Source organism: Balaenoptera ricei, chromosome 2 (assembly GCF_028023285.1).
Source record: "Balaenoptera ricei isolate mBalRic1 chromosome 2, mBalRic1.hap2, whole genome shotgun sequence".
Lineage (NCBI taxonomy): Eukaryota > Metazoa > Chordata > Mammalia > Artiodactyla > Balaenopteridae > Balaenoptera > Balaenoptera ricei.
Window position 1 is genome coordinate 20,611,235 of NC_082640.1, and position 21,290 is coordinate 20,632,524.

The window sequence follows — 21,290 nt, forward strand, 5'->3', positions numbered from 1 at the left end:
ATTTTTAAGAACCTGTAAGATCAAAGCACCTATTTAAATTAAGACCATCAAGAATCTATGAGATTATTTCAACAGGACAAGGCCTGGGCAAGATACTAAATACTGTCTTTCTAAGGAAAATATTACAATCATTTTATGTAACTTACAAGGCAAATTAATACTATGAAAAACATCCTTCACAGCACATTTAGAAGTTTGAGTTTAAATAATACTCAACAGGAAAGAAACAGATTCTGTGACAGTGGCTGAGACATACAACAAAAGGGTGTGACTTTCAAGTGTGGTCCTTCCGGGTCTATTTTAAGAGGTTTTAGACTCCAGCCTAAAATAGTTTTGATAATAATGCTTGTGGTTACAACTCAGCATGTAAGACATTGTCTGGGACAAAACCAGTTCTTTTCATGCTGTGTAACTTAGTTTGCTGTTTTTTCCCTTTTAAATTAATCCTGAGATCTTGCTCACAGAACATGGGGGATGTTAAGAATCTTTTGTTTCTTCTGTTTAACAGCCACCTTGGAACATGCAAAACTAAAATTAGGTGATAAATTAAAATTAGGTGATAAATGACATCTTTAAAAGCATACTTCACTAACAAAGGAACGCTCTTGCTTAGTTGGAAGCTTATTTGGACTATTACTTTAATTGGGAACAGAACACGTTGAGGAAAAAGCACTTTGGTTCCCCGAAAAGTTATGGAGATGTGTCCTTAAAAGACTTCCTTATTAGGAAGTAACAATTCCTGTGTCATTATCTCAATACTGAGATGGCTTGTGTATCAAAAGAATAGGAAGTGCTTGCATCCTGTAGTTATGTAATAGGGTTTTAAGAAGTTTATATGTAATAATGAATGTGTGTGTGCACACCATCTATATCTGTATATAACATATATGTACCTATAAACACATATTATGTACATGTATATACACAGTACATGGTCATATATGTATCTCCCAGTAACACAGACTCTGTAGTCTGATGAGACTTACTTTCTTAAAACTACCACCTTTTCCAAACTCAACCTTTCCATTCCACTCCCATAACTCAACGTTACAGTAAATCACACTCTAAAGGCTTCAATTTTCAATTAAAAAAAAACCTGGGCAAACCAAATTAGACCAAGAAACAAAGGCATATTTAGGCTAACATACTGTCTTTCACCTTTCAAAAACAAACAAAAAACCAAAACAGTATTTTAAGACACTATGAAAATTGAACAAGCACTTCTTTATTTTGTTGGAAAGGAGGGAACGGTCCCTTTCTTAGAGAAACGAGTATGAGAGATCTAAAGTGGCTTTCGTGTCATGCACTTCGGATAAAAGGTTAGATTAGAGACTCAATAACAAAAAAATCAGACCCAATCCCCCTCCTCCTAGATCCAAAACACATAAGGCATTTACAAATCACTGAAACCTGTAGGTGTTCAAGGTTATTCTCCGAGCTCTTGGAAACGGGAAGATGTGGTGCGGGACGCTCTCGTTCGGAAGTATGTCCCAGCTCGGATGCGGGCCAGAGCGGGGCAGCCAGTCTGCTGACTCCCGGGCCCCCATCGCTCGTCCTCCACGGGGTTCCGCAGTCCGGGCTTTGCTACTGCGCTGTGCGCATGCGCACATCCACGTTCGGCCACACGTACCTGGTCACCCTAACTCCCCCAGCGCGGCCCACTCTCCGTCACAAGTTCTCCTTCAGGAGGCCGAGCTTCCGCAGGGCCTCCCGACGGGCCTCCTCCGTGGAGCCGCGGCCCGAGAACTGGACAGTGATGCCCTGGGGTCTGAACCCCACAGCCCGGGGGAGCGAGCCCGACCGCTTCCTGGCGTCCTGGCCGCAGTCCGGCTGCCGGGGCGCAAGTTTGCTGGGGAGGGCCGGGTCCGGACGGAAGGTGACCGTCTTCCCTGTAGAGACAAAGGGCCCGGGATGGCTCTTGAGGATGTCGTGGAGGCTCTGGAAGCCGTTGGCCATCGGCAGGGGCTGTTCTGTCTGCACGCCTCTGGACTGCTGGCCGCCGTGCGCCCCTGCCCGCGCGGGAACAGCCTCCCGGGCCGGGCCCGGCTGGCTCTGCTCCGGGGAGACACTTCTCCTCTGCTCGGCGGGCTCGCTCCTCTGGGCCTGGTCCTCCGTTTCCCCCACGGAGAGGAAGGAGACCCCATTGATGTTGGCCAGGACCTGGGCTTTGCGCTCCTGCACGTTGACCGCGGCCTTGGAGATGGTCTTATTGAAGGCCTTCCCCGCGCTGTTGGTCACGCTGATGTTGCTTGGGAAGCGGTGGATCTTGGGCGCCGGCTGTGCGGCGTGTCTGTGCCACAGCGAGTGTTCTCCGTGTCGAGGGGCCACGGAAGTCAGCGTCCTCCATCCTGCAGGCCTGCCCTCTTTGGTCGGGGATGTGGGCGAGAGCCCTTCGTTCCCTGCCAGCTTCTCAGACATCTTCTGGGCGATGACGAGCGGAGTGGGGACCGAGCGGGCCAGTTTGGGGTGCTCTGCTGGAGGAGAAGGGGGCTCTCTCCCGGGGTGGGCCGGGGCTGCTGCGGGGACAGGGCAGGGAGGCGGCAGGGGCAGGGCCTCGGGACCTGGGGGGTCTGGGGGGGGAGACTTCTCAGCATCCTCTTTCCTGAGGACACGGGTGTCTTCCTTTCCAACAGCGCCAGCCCCTAAAAAGTAGCAAGGATCCTCATAAGCTACCACCATATGCAGAAATAAATGCATCACGTTTCCTTTTCACTGAATCTACAAAAGTCTCAAAGGGATTCAATACCAATTTCAACAGTACCTCTTGTAAGCTAAACTCCCTCTACCCTATTCCCTGGACTAGCGAAAGAGAACATAGTATATGATTCTCATAATCACCTGACGAGAAAGAATGAATTAGCAGTGGTGAAAGATGTGCAAGCCAGAAACAGTCAGTACCTGGGAAGCATACGGTAAAAGCAAGTTTCTAAGGAGCCATCATCCTGAGACATGTAACAGGAGGAAACAACAGCTTACCTTACGGGGGATTTTACAAAGGGGTAATGGTGGCTGGGAAGTTTGTGGTACCCACCAACCCCTCCCTCAGGTCTTTCTAGATGAAGGATAATTGGATGTGTCACTTTCCTCTAGAAACAGAAATGTTTCCTGACAGCCTCCAGTACAGTTTAATACACCAGCGTATGATTCTTTACTATATCCTAACATACGTGATCACAGATCACCTAACACTTTTCTGCACTAGTATTTATACACCCGTGTCTGCTGCAAAATTGGGAGCTATGTATTATATTTATCTTTGTATCCTCAGAATCTCACACAACGCCTGCCACAGAGTGGGCACTTAAAATTGTTATGAAAACATCATGTTAGAGAATTGATGGGCAAGTGGCTTACTTTCAAAAAAATGTTTTCCTTGGCACAATTATATGATCTGACATTTTTAAGGGATCAGTGGTTCAAATTAATTTTAGGAACTAAACTTCAAAGAAGAAGTGATAAAAAGGGGAAGTTCATATTAAGTCTCTTCTTTGAAGAGCTGGCTGCAAACTCAGCCCCATATTTGGAACATATAACCAATAGTACATGAAATTCTGTGTAATACACAGCCTTGCTTACAAAAAATAAAGGGGTGGGGATATATTTCTAGAGGCTTGTGACAAATGGAAGTATTTTGTAGTCAACAGAGCAAAGATATTTTCCCTCCTATTTTTCCCTCATCTTTTCCAATCCTTATCCCCTTGTCCACATTTCCAATATCTTTTCCAACCAGGAAAAAAAAAAAAATTGGAAGAACGTTTTCACCTTGTCCATGTCCCTCTGGTTCTATCACAGAACTCAAGGGGCAAAAAGCATACCTCTCCTCTGATGCCACCCTGAATCAAGCAAACTTTACAAAGCAGATGCTGAGCTGAATTTTTGTTCTGGTCATTTTTGTTTTCCTGGACCAACTGACTTTGCAGTTCAAACACTCCCACCTTGGAATAGGGGTATAATCTTGCACAAGAATTGAGATTCAACCTCAAAGGCTAAAGTACAAATCCTTTGTATATTTTCTTTGTAGAATGGGATTGTTTCCTGAAGCCATTTCCAGTTTTCTTTTTTCTTTTATCCATGTATGCAATGTTTGTTTCCCCAATTAGTCTCATTCTTTATTCTCGCCCTTTTGAAATTTCCCTTCCATGTGTTTTCATCCTAATATGCCATGAAAGCACCTACTTGGTTGGACAATCAGACTACCAAGAGGATGCTTCTACCCTACAAAAATCTGATCAGCCCCACGAGCTACTATACTGGCTGGAAACACAGAGGACACGACAGAAAGGAGGGCCTCTGTGTCTGGTACCACACGACAAGCCACGTCAGAGGTGGGGGACCTGTTCTCTGGTCCTCACCTGCTGCCTCCGTCATATCCCGAGGGCTCTCGGGTTCCCCGGCTCCAGGGCCCAGCTGCACTAAGTCCACGACATCCTCTGGCTCGGAGGGACCAGAAGCGCTCTCTTCCAGAGACCGCGGAGAGTGGCCCTGAGCATCACCATCACACAGCACCTGCTCCTCAAAGTCGCCTTCCAGGGAATCAATCGTCTCTTCAAAAAACAGGAGGACGTCCTTTTCCTCATGTGTGAGGTACTTCAGGCTCTCATCATCCTGTACAAAAGGTTTGGACATGAGGAATAAAAGCAACAGTGGTTTCACTGAAGGGAAAAAAACCCCACAACAATGTAGGGATCAATACAGAGCCTGGGGTGGAATTCACGGCACCCTCCAATTTCCCGTCTGGGGAGAGTGCACCACCCAGGCAACCCTGCTGGCGCACCTCTGCCTGTGTGTCCCTCACCATTCGACCTGCATGAGAAAGAAGGTTGTCCAAAAGGTGTAGCAGATTACGGATCTTAGACACTTTTGTTCCTCGTGAGCCAATGACAAGAAAGCAATTCTTCAGTATCTCCTTGGAAGAGGTCTTTTCAACTTACTGCTAACAGATATGCTTGGTTTCCCCGTAATAGCAATGGGGGGAATCTTTAGTTAAAGACAGTGGAGTGAACTCACATATTTATCTCCTCTCCCTCCAGAAACCTCACTAAAACAAAAATGGGCTTTATCTTTTTTTAAAGATACAAGTCACAAAAACAAATAGAATAGGAAATGAGGTGATAGCAACAACATTTGGGAAGGTAGACAGCAGAAGGACAGGTGGTGACTGACTCAGAGGATCCAAGAAAGGTGAATTTTAGTCAGCAGCTGGGGGTGGGGCCGGAATCAACCTGCTGTGGCATGGAGAGCCCTCACAAGGCTCAGCACAGCGTCGGGGAGGTGCTGGGCAGTTCTGGAAGTCTGGCTAAGATGACATTTAAAAGAGCAGAACTGGACGAGAGTCTCTTTCAGAAGCCATCAGGTCACCCAGGCAGAAAACTAGATGTTTATTCTTAAAGAAGGTAAAACCGGGGGGCATCAAGCCAAGTTCGTGGTAAAGAACCGTACTGAAAACTGGGAGTCAGGGAATCAAACTGACCCTCTGGACAGAGGATTGGAAGGGTCTTCTCTGGGGAAGTGAATGGTCCAAGAGCCAAGAGGTGGACACCTTGGGCTCCCCAGGGAAACAGCTCAGCAAGACCACTCTACCAGTGACATGAGCGTCAGTCAACAAACCCCAGCACAGAATTCTTAATCAGTTTCTTAACATTCTACTCTTAAGTGTGTTCATATAGCTAATGGTCACCAAGCAGCTGAGAAAAACCTTTAACATGAAAGACACGTCAAAACAAGATAAGAAGGAAAAAAAGGCAACTTACAAGAAACAAACTATGCAGGATGGTGAAAATTCCAAAAAGATGATCATGGACATCGTCAGAGGGATCAGAGGAGAGACTGAAACCATAAACAAGAATCTGATGCTATTTTTAAAAACTAGAAGGCAGAAAAGAGCTCTTAGAAATTAAAACTATGAAAAAAAATGAAATAGAAACCTAGAGATAAAGTAGAGAAACCGGAAAAGTACAATAAAAAGTCAAAAAAAATTGTTTTAAGCGGAAAACTAGAGAATACAAGTGGGAGGGCCAACATCTGAATAATGTGTTCCAGAAAGAGGAATGAGGAAAAATAGAGGGGAAGAAATGATCAAAGTAAACAAGTAAAATTATTCAAGGAAATGTCCTTGAACAGAAGGATGTGAGTTTCCAGATCAAAGGGTCGTGAGAATAACCTGATGAACAGGAATAAAACAGACCTATGCCAAGGCCCATCCCTTGAAACTTCAGCCATGGGAGACGAGGCGAGATCCTAAAAGCTTCCCAGAGTGGAAAACGGGTCACATAACAAAACATCAGGAGTCAGAACAGCAACAGACTTCTCAGCAGCAGCTTTGGAAGCCAGAAGACAATGTTGTGATTCCTTTAAAATTCCAGATGAATTCAGAACTAGAATTCGTACATAATCAAGTTAAAGTTAGAGTAGAATAATGGTGTGTTGGGTTTTTTTTAAATTTATTTATTTAATTTATTTATTTTTGTCTGCGTTGGGTCTTCGTTGCTGCTTTCTCTAGTTGTGGTGAGAGGGGCCTACTCTTTGTCGCCGTGTGCGGTCTTCTCATTACAGTGGTTTCTCTTGTTGCGGAGCACGGGCTCTAGGCGCGCGGGCTTCAGTAGTTGTGGCGCACAGGCTCAGTTGCTCCGCGGCATTGGGATCTTCCTGGACCAGGGCTCGAACTTGTGTCCCCTGCATTGGCAGGTGGATTCTTAACCACTGCACCACCAGGCAAGTCCCAATAATGGTGTTTTTAAGACACACAAGGTCTAACCAGCAGATCTCCCATGCATGCCTTTCTCAGGAAGCTACTGCAGGGGGGTGGAGGTAGGGCTGTTCCCCTAGACAAGGGAGGAACCAAGAAGAAAAACCTGGGAGCCAGAATATAGGAGAGAATGAGAGGAAGCGAGGGAACCCCAGGATAACGGTGCTGTCCCCAGGATGTCAGCTGTGCAGTGAACAACCAGCCTAGTTCAGAGCAAGCCATGGGGCCACACAGAACATGAACAAAGCAAGCAAATAAAACCAAAGCAATTATCAACCACAGGAAAAACTAAAGTTATGAGACAAAGCATGTATCTGTGAGTCAATTCCTCTATAGCAACACACACACACACAGACACAGGTATACTAATTATATCAGTATTTATGGTAGCAAGAAAATGAGAAACCACCTAAAATGTCCAACAATAAAGGTATGGTTGAACAAATCAGGGCACATTCACAGATGGAATATTATACAGCCATTTTAAATGGTGTTGTCCAAAGAATATAATGTTAAGTGAAAAAAAAATGCAGATAAGCAAGAGTTGCCTCGATTTAAATATCAATATATGCATACTTCATATATCCACAAATACAAAAAGTACTGAAAGGATAAAATGTCAATAGTGGGGGAAAATGAAGGTAAATAACAAACAGGATAGAGTTAAAAGTCATTGCCTCCAGTGAGTCAGAAATGGGGGGAGGGGTACAAGTAAGACTAATGCTTTTTTTAAACCTTATAAAAGTATTTGAGTCTCTACGATGAAAATAAATTTTGATAAAACAACAGGAAAAAATATAGTGGAAGCAAAGGTGACTAAGAGTTGGTCCATGTGGTATAGAATAATGCACTTCATACCATCATCTGAGAGGTCTTCAAATGCCCACCTATCCAGGCCCATCACAGAGCCTGCAGTGTCCAGAGGTTTAGAGACTTTTCTTTAGTTTCAGGCACAGTATATACTTGTCTGGGGGATGATTAGCACAAGAACACATGCAAATTTCTCAACCTAGCTTGGCCATGTTAGCTGAATCCTGAAGGAAGTCGACTCAGGAAAAGGGGACTGTCTATGGCATGGGTTCAGTAAACAGGAATAACAGAATATTGCTGGGGAGAGATACTACAGCATGGCTTAGGTAGCAGAACAGAACACTGCTGGGAAGAGAAGCAGTATATACCTATATACAACTGCTGGGTCATAAGATACGTGTCTGCTTTGGTAGACATAGCCTAACAGTTCTCGCAAGCGGCTGGACCAACACACACTGGTTGGTGCATGGCCCTGCATGTGGTAGCATCTCCTTCTGATATTCAGTACATTCCCAAGAAGACAGCAGTGTTGAGATTCTTTTCCTCATAATACTTAACTGGCTGTTTGGAGATCCTCTTATGAAGTGCCTGTTCAAGTCTTTTGCCTATTTTTCTATCAAGTTGTCTTTAAAGAAATAATTTGTAGGAGTTCTTTTATGCATACTTGATACAAATCCTTTGTGGGTGTATTTATTGCAAATATTTTTTCCTACCCAGTGGCTTGCTTTTTCTCTCTGTTAATGGGGGTCTTCTGGAGACTAGTCCTTAATTTTAGTGTAGTACAATGTATCAGTCTTTTCTTTAGAGCTTTTTGTGTCCTATTTAAGACACCACTACCTACTCCATGGTCATGAAGATATCCACCTGCTTTTATTTATTCTAAAAGCACGGTTGTTTTTAAACTTCCATATTTAGTTCTACAATTCATCGGAATGAACTTTTGTGTATGGTGTGAGGTCACAATTCGCTGTTCCCTACAATGATACCCAACTGTTCCAGCAAAACTGCTTGAAAACAATATCGTTTTGGGACTTCCCTGGTGGTGCAGTGGTTAAGAATCCACCTGTCAATGCAGGGGACACAGGTTCGAGCCCTTGTCCAGGAAGATCCCACATGCCTCGGAGCAACTAAGCCTGTGCACCACAACTACTGAGCTTGCGCTCTAGAGCCCACGAACCACAACTGCTGAGCCTGTGTGCCACAACTACTGAAGCCCACGTGCCTAGAGCCCATGCTCTGCAATAAGAGAAGCCACCACAATTAGAAGCCTGCACACGGCAATGAAGAGTAGCTCCTGCTCGCCACAACTAGAGGAAAGCCTGTGCGCAGCAACGAAGACCCAATGCAGCCAAATAAATAAATTAAAAAAAAAAAGACTATCGTTTCCCCACTGCAGGTCCCCTTGGTTGTAAATCAGGTGACAGTGCATGAGTCCATCTGTTTCTAGATTCTCTTTTCTGTTCATTTGTGTACTTGTCTGTTTGTACAATGATAAAACACCATTTTAATTATAACATTATAGTATGTCCCAAGTTTGAAGCCCTCCTGTTTTGCTGTTCTTCTTTACGTCTGTGCTGGCCCTTTTTATTTCCAGTATCAGCTGGTCAGTTTCCATATACACATAAATATACACACACACCCATGCTGGGATTTTGATTGGACTCCATGGAAGTTCTTCAAGTTGAGTAGAACTGATGTCTTACAATATTTTTTCTATCCGTATGGTATACTTATTTAGATTAGGGGCTCTTAAAGTGTGGTCCTTCACCCAGCAGTGGCAGCAGCACCCGCGAACTTGTTAGAAATACAAATTCTTGGGCCCCATCTCAGATCTACTGAATCAGAAACTTTAAGGGGTTGGGCCTTCAATCTCTTTCAACAGACCCTCTGGGTAATACTGATGAACTAACGTTTGATATGCCTTGATCCGGTTCTTTATTTTCTCTCAATAATATCTTGTAGTTTCCAGTGTAGAGATTTTACAGATTTTGTTATCTCTCCTCCTAAGGTATTTGATGTTTTGCGATGCTATTAGAAATGGCATCACTTTTAACATTTTCTAAATGTTTCTGGTCTATAGAAATACAAGATATACTGAACTTGAAATAAGCAAATTTAACAAATTTGCTGCACAGTACTAATAGTTTATCTGAAGGTGCTTTTCGGTCTTCTACATAAACAGTGGTGTCTATAAATGAGAGGTTTTTATTTCCTCCTTTCCATGCCTCATGCCTTTCGTTTTCTTCATTCTGCCTTATCGTACCACCAGCGTCCTCCAGTTAGTTGAACAGAAGTGGCATCTTCGTCTCGTTCCCAATGTTGGGGAGAAAGCTTTCAATATTCCACCATTAAGCACAGTGTTTGCTGTAGGTTTTTAAAAGATGATCTTCATCAGATTAAGAAAGCTCTCTTCTATTCCTAGTTTGCTAAGTGTGTTTGTCTTTAAAATAATGAATGGGTTTTGAACTCTGTCAAAGGCTTTTTCTTCATTTATTGCAGTGGTTCTCAGCTGGGGATGATTTTACCCTCCCTGGGGCATTTGGCAATGTCTGGAGACAATTTTAGTTGTCACAATTTTCTCCCTTATTCTGTTAATGTACTGAAGTATGGTGATTGATTTTCAACTCTTAAACCAACCTTGCATTCTTGGAATAAGTCCAACTTGGTTGTGATGTTATTAGCCTTTTTATACAACACTGAATCTGATTTGCTAACATTTTGTTTAGAATTTTTGCATATATATCCACAAGACAGATGATAATTTTCCTTTCATTATAATCAGATTTTGTATGGATTTCCTTTTTTAAGTTTGAACTTAGGAAACAGTGTGCCCTTAGATTTTAGTTCGTGGCATATCTTTCTGTTCCACTTCTTTTGAGATTGGGTGGGGCTGGGGGGGAGGGAACAGAGTGATTTTAAGGAAAATTTTTCTCCAGTTCAAATTGTAACAGTTTCGTATTAACTAGATCTCTGTAAGTTTATCAGTTTACATATCTAGCAGTTGTGTAGCCCTTAAGAACTTCAATTTTTCCCTCTAATAAGAGGATCCGTGTGAAGGGACATTAGAAGAGTAGCAGGATACTACAGGGGAATATGGGCACAAGGCATTCCTTATTTAATACTTTTTATTGAGCAATGAGCCAAAGAAGAGAGGAATAGGTTTTAACAAAAGAACCAGGGTTAAAATCTTATAAGTCCTTCATGTCTACAGAATATATGACTAATGGGTTTACACTTCATTCTGAGAACTCCAGGATCTGGCCCTACCTACCTTTTAAATTTATTTATTTATTTACTTACTTTTGGCTGTGTTGGGTCTTCGTTGCTGCGCACAGGCTTTCTCTAGTTGCGGCGAGCGGTGGCCACCTACCTACCTTTTTTTTTTTTTTTTTTTTTTAAATGGTAGGTTTCTGCTTTTAAGATTTATTTATTTATTTTTATTGATTGATTGATTGGTTGCTATGTTGGGTCTTCGTTTCTGTGCTAGGGCTCTCTCTAGTTGCGGCAAGTGGGGGCCACTCTTCATCGCAGTGCGCGGGCCTCTCACTATCGTGGCCTCTCTTGTTGCGAAGCACAGGCTCCAGACGCGCAGGCTCAGTAGTTGTGGCTCACGGGCCTAGTTGCTCCGTGGCATGTGGGATCTTCCCAGACCAGGGCTCGAACCCGTGTCCCCTGCGTTAGCAGGCAGATTCTCAACCACTGCGCCACCAGGGAAGCCCCTACCTACCTTTTAAATGTCACTCCTACTCCTCTCCCCTTTATACTCTATAGCAGGCCTGGTAAACTTTTTCTGTAAATGGCCAGATAGTAAATATTTGGGGCTTTGCAGTCTTAGTGGTGGCAACTATTCAACTCTGTCAACGCAGTGTGAAAGTTACAGGTGATATGTAAATGAATGAGCTTATTAGCTTTGTTACAATAAAACTTTATTTACAAAAACAGGCGGGGGGCCACATTTAGTCCACGGAGTGGGGTTTGCTAATTCTTGCTCTATAATCAAATCAAATCACTTGCTATTTCCTAGACCTGTTTCTCTGTCAGCAATGCCCACGACTGCACAGCCACATCTCACCTGTCCTTCCTGGTCCAATTTAAATGTCACCACACCTCCAGCCTACTCCCATAGCACCCACTGAATCATGCATTCAAATATTTGAGCATCTAGTAAGCATCGGGCAATGTATATACGAGGGTGTAAATAATGTTCTTGCTGTCTGGTTTAGCCCGTCTAATGAGGGCTTCAGACAAGAAAGTAGACAAAATGGCTATGACAAGGTGACTGTGGTGAGTTAGGAAAACATAGTATGGGTGTCAATTCACACTTTTGGGGCAGGGGGTCTGATATGGAAAAACTCTGGAGATGTAATGATTGTCAGTAATCTAAAAGAAGTGGGCGAGAGTTAAACAAAAAGGGACCAGGGGTAGTTAGATACATATTTTGGAGAGATCACATTGGCTATAGTGTGGAAAATAGGAAACAGTATGGACAACTGAATATGGAAACAATTTAGACAAAAGTTAAAAGTCACCTAAAGTAGAGCCATGGTGATGGGAACAGAGAGAAGCAGATGGAGTTGAGGGTTATTTAACCGGAAGAATCGACTCTTCGTATAAAATTCTATTTTTTACTGTAGTTGTTCATCACTCATGCATTTCACCTTTGCTGGACTTTATATGTAGAGGAAAGAGCCATGTCTGAGGCATCTGTGAACTCTGCACAGAGCTGAGAGTTTGTCTCGTGTCCAGGATGCAGTCACTGTAACCGCAGTGTCAGCTGCCTCCTCACCATGTAGGTCTGTCTTGGCCCTCTGGACACCAGAACACGAAACTTTCATAAAAAATCCAGCGACGCTACTCGTTTTGTGACTTTTCTAGACTTATTGCGGGTTGGCGGGTGGCACAGAGCATCCTGCCTCCTCTTTCCTCCTCTTTCCTCTTAATCTAGCCTGAGTCTCGCTAGATTACCCTGTGCCCATCATTCAGCACACACCACACCAACCCTGCTCCTCCCAGAGTCACCCTAAGACATTTTGCGTTTTTCTTCTCTCCATGCAGAGAAGTTCAGCTCGGTGATTCAGCCACCACCACGACAAAAAACCCTGCAAGTCTAAAATGAGTAGGGCTCTTAGCATGACAAAGATCCCTCTAGTTAATAATTACATCCACCATGGATGTTGTTAGGGTGATGTGATAATGGTAACAACCAGAACCAAAAAAGTCTTAGCCCCAACAATTTGTTGAATTAAACATCTTGGGGAAATAAATTAATGCTCTCTACCCTTTACCTCCTACTTTGACCTTCCCAACTCAGTGTTTCACTAGGGTTATTCCCAAGATTTTAGATAATCTATTGATACTTTGGCTGGGTATAATGATTTCTCTTTGGTTAGACAGACAGTAGAATTAAATAGGCAACTGACCTGTAACATGCCATCAGCTTAAGACACACGCCCATTTCCCAATTAAGTGAGTGGCAAAAGTGAGAATGGGGTATATAAACCCCGCACGTCCAATCCAACCTCAAAGCAAGGAGTCCCAACATAAGATTTCATTTGGAAAATAAGCTTAGAAAGGGAAGCTCCTATTCAACCATTTTATGTTGTGCGACAAACTACAAGACTCACGGGCTGACAGATGCAACACCGAGATCAATCAGTCCAGCTCCCTCACCTGAAGGTGTGAAAACCAGGTGCAGAGGCAATGTAATGACTTTCCAAGGGTCGCACAACTATTTTGTAGAGCGGCCAAGGCCAGAACCAGTTCTCTGCTTGCTTTCTGTTCTGTTCTACTTATTTCCCTTTCTTTTTATAAATTTATTTATGTATTTTTGGCTGCATTGGGTCTTCATTGCTGTGCGTGGGCTTTCTCTAGTTGCGGCGAGCGGGGGCTTCTACTCTTCGTTGCGGTGTGCGGGCTACTCGTTGCGGTGGCTTCTCTTGTTGCGGAGCACAGGCTCTAGGCGCGCGGGCTTCAGTAGTTGTGGCTCGCGGGCTCTAGAGCGCAGGCTCAGTAGTTGTGGTGCACGGGCTTAGTTGCTCCACGGCATGTGGGATCTTCCCGGACCAGGGCTTGAACCTGTGTCCCCTGCATTGGCAGGCAGATTCTCAACCACTGCTCCACCAGGGAAGTCCCCATAGATCAGTTTTAACCAGGCCGGTCAGCGGTCAGAGCCCCAAGTCCTGGCAGACTCAGATTCTTGCATCGTCAACTATCCAAGGTGTCTCTCGAGCGTTAGAGGCTGGAGGACAGGCTAGGTGACTTGTTGGTGATCAGCCTGGCCTTGAGTTTTGACCTAAGGGGCGGGGCCAAACACGCTGTGGACTCTGTTGCCTAATTCCCCAAACAAGAAGCTGCCCTCCAAATGAACCCCAACTCTGCCTGTACCTAGGAGAGGAAAGGAAGCAGAAACAGAGAAAAGCTGCAGTGCCAAGGGCTGGTGAGCCAGGAATTCAGGGTCAGAAAAGGGGCACATGGCCCTTGGCTGAGAGAGTTCCTGTCTACACCTCTATTCCCAGGAGATGCTGCCACTGCCTCTCTCAGGCAGGGACGTTAAAGAGGAAGACGTGGGCCTCGGGGAAGAGGCAGAGCCTGAAGGGCAAGGCAGCGAGCACAGGCACATCTATGGAGCCAGGAAGCAGATGAGAGGTTGCCCAGGGCCTAGGGCAGTTGGAGGGAAGCGGGGAGTGACTGCTAGTGGGCATGGGGTTTCTTTTGGGTGATGAAGATATTCTAAATTTGGTTGTGATGATGGTTGCACATCTCTGTGAATCTACTAAAAACCACTGAATGGCATACTGTAATGGGTGAGCCACAGGGTATGTGAATTACACCTCAATAAAGCTGTTACAATATATTTAAGAAAAAAAAGCAAGGCAGTGGCCCAGTGGCCCCATGTGAGGAGGGAAGAGAGCTGGTGCCCTGGCCAGGGTGGGCCCTGCTTGACCACTGGTGCTATTGGACAAGAGATTTGCTAACTCAGTTCCCAAAGAACTAAGCAGAGAGGAAATGAAGATAAGAAAACATAGCAGCTTTCTTGGAAAGGGGTGAATGGAAGAGAACGAACATTTGTCCCTATTATTTGGAAGGTAGTAGGCTGACAGCAGAAAAAATTTTTTTTAATTCCCTTTCTATCAATGAAGTTTTTAATGCGCCAATTTGGGATGTGGAATAAAGGGAAGTTCTTTAAGGCTACAAATATCCTGATGCTAAAAGAACGGTCTAGAAAACCATCCCTCACCTGTGCTACCCCACCTACCATGCTGACTGCAGGTGATGTCTACAAGCCTCTCAGGGAAACACTGTTTTGCTTCAAGAACTTGGGAGTACATACATTTCTACCCTAATCTATGTATTATGATGGTGAAGAAATAATTTCTAATGTATTCAAACCAGAAAGTTCAAAACGCCAAATCTACTGCATTTCTGCCCTAATCTATGTATTATGATGGTGAAGAAATAATTTCCAATGTATTCAAACCAGGAAATTCAAAACGCCAAATCTACTGCCGTAACTGGAACGCACGCTGAACAAGTCTCCCACGAGGAGGAGGACAGAGTCCCGGCCTGGTGCCATCTATCCTGTCCTGCAAAGATGACAGCAAAATTGTCCCTCTAGTCCCGATGGAGCTCTGAGAGGAACACGGTCCTGGCTGGATGACCAACTCTTACAACAAATGTGACCAGCAGTGATAAAAGTCAGTGATCCTAGACATACCTATGGGAGTACAAATGTGGGACAGGAGATTTGTTTATAGGCAAATGGAAGAGAGGAAAAAACCTTTGTTTGTTTGGCTGAACAAAAAAGTCGAGAAGGCTTAAAACACTCATACTAAAATAACCCCCGCCTAAAAAAGGCACTGAATTAATTCAGTTCTTAGGCTTTTTTCCTTTTGTTTTGCTTTTCTTTTAAACAAAGAAATTGGATTTAATGGCAGATTAAGACAACAGTGGTAACTCCTTGTGAAGGAGGAAAAAAAAAAAAAAAGAACCAGCAGAACTTATCTATATCTTCAACCAAAAAAAAAAAAGAAAGAAAGAAAAAAAAATTTTTTTTAATACATTAATTTCATTTATTTATTTCTGGCTGTGTTGTGTCTTCATCGCTGCTCACGGGCTTTCTCTAATTGTGGCAGGCGGGGGCTATTCTTCGTTGCAGTGCACGGGCTTCTCATTGTGGTGGCTTTTCTTGTTGCGGAGCACGGGCTCCAGGCACACAGGCTTCAGTAGTTGCAGCACGCAGGCTCAGTAGTTGTGGCTCGTGGCTCTAGAGCACAGGCTCAGTAGTTGTGGCGCACGGGCTTAGTTGCTCCGTGACATGTGGGATCTTCCCAGACCAGGGCTCAAACCTGTGTCCCCTGCATTGGCAGGCGGATTCTCAACCACTGTGCACCAGGGAAGCCCAGAAAGAAAATTTAAGAAAGATTATGATGGCTAAAAATATTTCTTGAGATGAGTCAAGATGTCTTAACCCCCAACTCTCCCAGGTAGGCGGCCTTGGGTATTTGTTCGGGCAGAATGTGAGTTGATGGTTACATTCTCTTTCTACAAACACCGAAATGATCTCCCTGACACTTGAGCAAGGCTTTATTGACTTAAAAACCCAAGGTGATGAGAGACGCTCCCCAGGAGCTGGAACACAACGTAGCGAGAAGAAAATAGGAATCAGCGTCTTCTGTGCTTCCGACCCCCCTGTGAATGCCACGCTTTACTTTGGCAACCTCATAAGAAAGACCATAAGTGCATGTGGCCTTTCCCACGGTTTCATTACAAGGGCTTAATTAGGGTTATTTCTAACTAGTCCCTGTTGTAATTTTTCACTATGGTTAACGTAAACCTCTACTTGTGGCCGGAAAGAGACACAGACAAGCCCGCAGGGGATGAGATATGTGTGCAGTTTTGATTACAGATGGAAAGAATCATGGCTTTGAAGGACAACGCTGGGCTCCCTGGCCGCCTTAAACTTCTCTGAACTGGCAAGGTCATAAAGCGGTCCCGACTGAGACGGAAACGCCTTAAGCGCGTGGTGTCGTGCGTGAGACCCCACATAAGCTTGTCACACGTCCCAGAGCTCGGCGTGGCTGTCGTGTCACTAAACTGTGAGTTCCCAAAAAGATTAAAACCGAGTTTTATTCCATCACCTATCCAATCTGGTATGTAGCAGCCATTTACTGCATGTTTACTGAATTGAACTCTCCTCAAAGCAGTTTAGCTTTGTTTTAAAATAGCTGCTCTGTCCAGGAAGTTTTGGGTTCAATCTGGGGAAGAAGCCAGAGTCGAAAGGACAATGTGGTTACTACTGGCCAGTCTGCTTCTCCTTCCCACGCCTCTGTTCTGTGTCTTCTCCTTGAAACTGTCTGGTGACAAGCATGTCTGATTCCTAGTGTCCTGCTTAGACTTCAGGCGGAGCCAGCCATGGAGACGGCTTCGCCCCCGCTTGCTTTACCTTCTTCTTCCACGACCTATGGGTGAGGCCAAACGACCTCAGAGGCTTTGGAGAAGGAAGGGATGATCAGGAGCTGACGACCACTGTCTGATCACAGGCTTATTATGTGACTTGAGGGCTATAAGATTTGTCTGCTAAGGGACCAGGCAGGGTTTCAAGACAGTTCACTGAATATCAAATCTCCAAAAACTCAGCAATGAATTTGGATCATTGGTTTTGCCCAAGTTAGAGATAAAAATGAATAGGAAGTACGCTTGGGGATTTGGGCTGTTTCCAATCCACCCTCAAAGTGGCACACACATTATGAAATTCCTTAATTCCTATGGGTATTAAGAGCATCCCCTCTTTTCAGCTAGTTAAATCATATTCTTTTCTGGAGGAAGCTTCAGGGTGCCTGCAGGGCAGAGCAGGCTTCAGACCATGTGCAGAAGAAGAACCTAAGGATCCTGGCATGAGGCAGTACTGGTCCCTGGCAGTGCACCCCAGATGTTTGATGAGATGTGTGTCTGAGATATTGGCCTTAAGAGCTTAAGAATATGTCACGTTATACCCAAAGCTTCCTTTGTCACCTTAAAGAGCTATCATTTATGAATGTCTCTAAATCCTTCCTGAACCTTTTATTTTGAATCCCCATCACCTCTCGAGGTGGTAAGTTCCAGAACTACACTACCAACTGTACTGTACTGAAGGTGTCCTTCTTACAGTTCAAAGGAAAAAGAGACCCTCTTAGTCAAGTATACAAGGATTTTGCCAGTTTGCTCTTTTTTTAAAAAAATTATTTATTTATTTATTTATGGCTGTGTTGGGTCTTCATTGCTGCGTGTGGGCTTTCTCTAACTGCGGTGAGCCGGGGCTACTCTTCGTTGCAGCGCGCAGGCTTCTCATTGCGGTGGCGTCACTTGTTGTGGGGCATGGGCTCTAGGCACATGGGCTCAGTAGTTGTGGCATGTGGGCTCAGTACTTGCGGCACGTGGGCTCAGTAGTTGTGGCTCGCGGGCTCTAGAGCACAGGCTCAGTAGTTGTGGCGCACGGGCTTAGTTGCTTCACGGCATGTGGGATCTTCCCGGACCAGGGATCGAACCCATGCCCCCTACATTGGCAGGCGGATTCTTAACCACTGCACCACCAGGGAAGTTCTGGACAGTTTGTTCTAGTTCTAGCTATACATATTGCTAGAAAATGTTCAGAGGAAGAATTCCTTACAAGAAAAACAATACACGTACACAACCACAACTAGCCTATTGAGCGATAAAAAGTTCACATACTTCACCCTCCTAGAACAGCCTGGGTCATGACAGCGGCCATGTGGATAGCCACAACAAAACTACCTAAGCAGCTATTTTAATTTTTAACTTGTACCGGCTCAGGAGAAAGGTTTCTAAAAAGCAAAGATCTGTCATCTTCCAGGCCACACTTCAACTAGTGTTTAAAAACTTTACAATACTCTCATTTAACTTTAGGCATTAATGTTTTATCTTCTTTTTAAAAATAACCGTTGCTTAAAAGAAATACACACTTCTATAAATTGGAACTATCTTTTACTTAAAGAGCCCTCCAAGGGGTGCATTTAATCCCATACAATCTGGAGGCCTAAAAACACTGTTACTGACAAATCTTTTATGAGGTCAGGGAATAAAGAACAGGGAGTGGGGAAACTACTACAGTTGACTGTCGTTCTAAAAAGACAAGTCATAAAAAGACTGAGGATTTAGAATAAAAACATATAGACCCTCCCCAAATTTAGACTGCCTTTTACCATCCCATCTTTACTGGTCAAAGAAGGAAATTCAGAAGGCTACTGATAAGAGATGGACAGATGGGAAAGCATAGATCCAAACAAGATGACGGGGCAGGATGAAGTGGAGTTATTCTCTACCTGGGGCTAACAGGGCACTCACAGGAGCTTGTATCAGTAATTAGGAAGCACTGATTAGATGCTGGGCATTTCATCTCTACGGGTAACCCTTGAGGAAGAATTATTATCCCACTCACTCCCCACCCTTTTAAACTAATGAAGAAAATAACTAATGAAGAAAGTGATTAAGTTACTTTTCCCAGGTTCCAGAGGGAGGCACGATTGGATTTGAACCCGGGCATGTCTCCAGTATCCTGTGTTTATTACTATTCTGAGCCGATTTTCAGGATACTGATTAGTATCAGTAAAGAAAGCAACTTGAAAAATGCATACGGATTTCTGGAAGGACTTAAGAGAAATTATAAATATCTTGGGGAACGTCCTTCTGATCTGTACTCGACTCCACTGTGGAACCTACTTAGCCCAGCACTAAGGTTCACAAAGCCCTTCCAGCACAGGTGGCTCACAGGCATAACACTGCTCACCTCGCCCATCCTGACCTCCTGAGATTTACATGTGTAAGAGATTTATAGTCTTTTCTGTCTTTGAACCTAAAGATAATTCTCATATCTTACCAAAAAATACATCCATGATAAAAGAGTTTTATAATAAACCATTTCTCCTTGTGACTCTGGAGCTGAAACTTAGTAGACTTCCTTTCAAAGAAGAGCTTTTGCCTCTGAAGATGAATTCCTGGGTCTGACGTTCTGACAAAGAGTCAAAATGATGCATATTCTCCAAATCTGCCAGGTGATGGAATGAACACCCCACCTGCCTAGACGGACACTCTGTGAAGAGCTGTATTTATATGGTGGTCTCTTGTAAACTCCCCGAATTCATTTCAGTCTCGCTTCTTCTAGTTCAGACATCTTATAGCTGCTCTGGTGCCTTCGGTCCCTCTAAAAGGCTCTGTTCCTTTTCTCCTATACCTTCATGGTAGGGAGTGTGGTGCGCCCCCCAGGTCACCCTGGGGATGAAGGACCTGGTCCCCCATCTGTTGGGAATGCTGCTGGCAGGCGGCCCTCAGCCCCCTTTGGGAACTGTCTCCAACTGAAAGGAACTGTCTTGTCAAGGTCGTGCCTCCCTCCAGGGATGTCCTCATCCCAGGGCTGATGGCAGAGTGGGTATCCAGGCTCCACTCTCGGCCCAGCAGCGCCAGGGCCTCCTGAGGAACAGCTAAGGCCTCTGTCGGGTCTGCCTCACAGCCCAGCTTCTCTCTCTGCCCAAATCCTGCTTCCTCTTCCTTCCAGATGTTGAGCCCAGGAACAGCCCTAATAAGCCTCCTGTGCTGTAACATTGTCCATCTCAGAGTCTGCTGCCTGGGGAAGCAAATCTGCAGCCTATTCTGTCAGGGTGGACCACAGCCACTAGAATGCAAGCTCTGCCTCTGTCCTCACCTCCAAGAACAGTGCTTCAGTATTTGAGCAAAGGGATAAATCACCTACATAGAACAGATGGAAGGCAGTCCTCCATGGACGGGTTTGCAGAGCTCAATCAAGTCCTTTCTGTCTTTGGAGTATATAAGTTTGACCCACCACAGAGGATGTGGTGAGAGTGGGTACGAGTTGGTTCATGTGAAGAATGGACCCTATATGACTACAATGGAGATAGAAAAGTAGCAACTTTCCTGCCTCAAATTCAGCGCACTTGACACACCTGGGGTTATGGTCTCTCCCAGGAAGAGACAGAACAGGTATTACTTCAACTTTCTATCAAAAGAGACCATGGTACAAAGGATGTTAAGAGATTTGCCTCAAGTTCAATAAGAAAATGAATGTGAAAGGCAAGAAAATAATTCGAGCACTGACTCATAATGCACTATACCCATTTCCTCAGAGACCGAGGTCATCTGACGACCATTCTCGACTTTATTCCCTCCCCACGCACACAGGGCAGCCCTTTAGACTATGGTTCCTAAGTTATCCACGCCATGCTTTAGAAACACCCTCTACATCAGAGCAGAGCTGCTTCCTAACTGTGCTTTGGAGAACAGACCCCACTAATGACTGGAGTATTAATCTGTATGTCTTTCTACCTATTCTTTTAACATTTTCTTTTCTTTTTTTTTTTTTTAATTTTATTTATATTTATTTTATTTACGGCTGTGTTGGGTCTTCGTTTCTGTGCGAGGGCTTTCTCTAGTTGTGGCAAGCGGGGGCCACTCTTCCTCGCGGTGCGTGGGCCTCTCACTGTCGCGGCCTCTCTTGTTGCGGAGCACAGGCTCCAGACGCGCAGGCTCAGTAATTGTGGCTCACGGGCCCAGTTGCTCCGCGGCATGTGGGATCTTCCCAGACCAGGGCTCGAACCCGTGTCCCCTGCATTGGCAGGCAGATTCTCAACCACTGCGCCACCAGGGAAGCCCCTAACATTTTCTTTAAATACAGTTTTTAAATTAAAAAATTAGTCCCAAATTCTCTATTCTTAAGGATTTATAGATT

At 44.6% G+C, this 21,290-nt stretch overlaps 1 protein-coding gene across 1 annotated transcript in view; it reads right to left on the reverse strand.

The window, feature by feature from the left end:
* Positions 1-1,205: 1,205 nt before the first annotated feature.
* PROSER2 (proline and serine rich 2) overlaps positions 1,206-21,290 on the reverse strand; it is a 39,396-nt gene continuing 19,311 nt past the window's right edge. The window contains exons 3-4 of the mRNA XM_059912089.1: positions 4,353-4,605; positions 1,206-2,642 (exon numbers count right to left, since the gene is read on the reverse strand). Of these exons, the coding sequence (XP_059768072.1) occupies positions 1,669-2,642; positions 4,353-4,605 (1,227 nt within the window). The 3' untranslated portion in view covers positions 1,206-1,668. The remainder of the gene's footprint in view (positions 2,643-4,352; positions 4,606-21,290) is intronic.